The 2731-nt window shown below is 42.1% G+C and overlaps 1 protein-coding gene across 1 annotated transcript; it reads left to right on the plus strand.

The window, feature by feature from the left end:
- The first annotated feature begins 484 nt into the window (after positions 1 to 484).
- LOC149234829 (uncharacterized) lies at positions 485 to 871 on the plus strand. Its single transcript, XM_089368389.1, has one exon. It carries the CDS (start codon positions 485 to 487, stop codon positions 869 to 871), a length of 387 nt encoding a protein of 128 aa, XP_089224515.1.
- The last annotated feature ends 1860 nt before the right edge of the window (positions 872 to 2731 follow it).

Raw genomic sequence — 2731 nt, forward strand, 5'->3', positions numbered from 1 at the left:
GGCAGCAAATTTTGTGGGACCTACTCAGCCACAAGGAAAGAAGATAGGAGCAGGCTACATCATCACGGTGACAGAATACTTGACCAGGTGGGCTAAGGTGCAGCTTGTGAAGGATTGCAGCGCAGCTACAACTACAAGTTTTATATTTGAGTACATTCTATCTAGGTTTGGTTGTCCTAATATTTTGATGAGTGATAGGGGTTCGCATTTTCTGAACAAAATGATTGTTGCTTTGCTCAAAGAATTCCAAATGTATCATCAAAAAAGCAAACCATGCCATCCTCAAGTAAATGGAATAGTGGAAGCTTTCAATAAGATCATGGAGAATGTTTTGACAAAGATTTGTAATGTCAATAGGAATGATTGGGATGTGTGCATAATAGTTGTTCTTTGGGCATATAGAACTACATGTAAGAAGTTGACTAGACAAACACCATTTCGATTGGTTTATGGACAAGAATCAGTGATGCCAATGGAATACATAATGCCCAATTTGAGGATTTTTGCAGTCACAGAGATGGAAGATCGAGATATAATGGAAGACCACGTCGCACACATACTTGAGTTAGAAGAAGATCAATTCTTGGCAGGTTTTCGTCAGGAGGTGCAGAAGGCTAGAGAAAAGGGGTGGCATGATCGCAACATTAAGCAACACACCTTTAAAAATGGAGATTTAGTGCTACTGTATGATAGCAAGTTTACTAATTTCCCAAGAAAGCTTCATATGCATTGGCTAGGAACATATATTGTCAAGGAAATTATGGATGGAGGTGCAGTTCAGCTCACAAAGCTGAATGGGGAGTTATTTCCAGGAAGAATCAATGGGAGTTGGTTGAAGTTGTACAGGGGCGATCCCACCCCTGCGCGATGACTACATGGATGCAAGGCAGTCTTAGTACTTCAGGGTGTTGGAAGGAATTGCGGCACTATAAACTACTATGTCACGAGAAACGTTTGGTGAAGAGATTGGGCTATGTGATGGTTATAAGGCAGGCACAGATTGGGGTTGTGATGAAGGAGTTGCACTAGCAAGGTGGGTCTCGCGCGGCCTGGCCAAAAAGTGTTGTTGGAAGCACTTTAGATGATTGGATCACTATTTTTCTATTGAAGGGAGAGGGAGAAAAGCATTTAAGAAGCATATATTTGGAAATTTGCCGCCAAAAGAGAATTAATGAGGGCGATATGGAAGGAATCGATGGCTTTGAATTCAAAAGGGCTATAAATACAACATCCTGATCCACATTCAGACACTTTGCTTCCAGAGAGATTGTCTTCAAATTTTACACAAAATTTTGAGTATAGAAGGTTTTTGTATGTCTGAACGAGATTAGCAAGAGGTAGAGCGGGAATTTTCGTAGGAGGGGCTTGGGTTTGAGGGAGATTTTTCTGGGTGGCAGAAGAAACTCTTCTGGGAGAGCCTTGACAATATGACTGTAACACCACCAGTCCCTACCACTACACCCAAGTTGCTTAGGCCAAAACCTACTGCCTCCGTGGTAGGAGAGAAAAAGCTGAAAAAACCACAACAAGCCCCGATTCGGAAATCGCTACGCAAGTTCCCAATTGAGGTCAGACAGAAGGGTCATATGGATAAAAACAAGCAGCTTATGGAACCCCAGGACCTTGATGAAGAAGAGATGACTATGGGGATTGAAAATATCAACATAGAAGACATCGAGCAAATTTCTCAACTGCCACCATATATACCCCTTAGGAAATCAACTACCAAAGTAACTAAGGACCTTGACTCGTTGAAATTCAAGGCATTCACGCCATTGCTACTGAAGGAAGTACCTATTGAGGGTGACTTGTTGGCCTGGGTACCATTTCTAAATATGGAGGATTGGGATTTGGAAAATCATGTGAAATTTCGCAGTTAGAACTGAATAAATTCTTGAAATCAGTCTACTATGAGGAGGTGGGCATCACAAGGCTTGAACCAATGAAGTGGGTGGAAAGTATTGAGTGTGCAGGGTTGCTCAACATGTTATATGTCCCACATTTTAGCCATGAAATTATTAATACCATCTGTGTGCATCAATTGTTGGTGTTGGTTCATGATGGGTACCTCTGGCTGGGTGGGCCCATCACAATTGACGAGATGATGGTCCACAGAATCACAACGCTACCTTATCAGGGCTGAAACCCCATAGACGCTTGTGTGGAAAAGTCACAGGAGAAAAATCTTGTGGATCAAATGAAGAGTGAATTCAGGTTGGTGAAGAAGTAGTGAGGCTATGCCATTAGCTTTATATCAGATGAATCTGTGTGGTTTGCTACACAGATCTTGGCAGCAAAAATAATGCGGAAATGTTGTGCCGATGAAGTGTTGGCACTAATGGTATCCTTAGTTGCACAATGCATCCAGGGGGTCCAATTCAATTGGGAAAAGTACCTCTGCCAATAATTCTTGGATGATTGTTGCGAAGCTTAGGAGGATGGAAAAACATTCCACTACATGTGGTTACTGTTATTGATCACATTAGTAGCTTGGAGGATGCCAAAGGATTCCCAGTTCCCAATGGCGGATCCAGACTTGTGTGAGACTGAAAAATCCACCTCACTATGGGCAATGAAGGACCCTGACCGTATCATTGAAAACAAGATTTTTTGGGTACTATTTGAATCAGAGTTGCGTATTGTGATCAACTAGTAGCCACGGTTGTCACCTAGTCTACATGCACAGTATAAAGATGTAGCAGACTTCAAAGCAGATTTTCACAATCTGTCC

Source organism: Pinus tabuliformis, chromosome 8 (assembly GCF_031772625.1).
Source record: "Pinus tabuliformis cultivar Carrire ecotype Pingquan chromosome 8, CPIR1, whole genome shotgun sequence".
In the NCBI taxonomy this organism is placed as follows: domain Eukaryota; kingdom Viridiplantae; phylum Streptophyta; class Pinopsida; order Pinales; family Pinaceae; genus Pinus; species Pinus tabuliformis.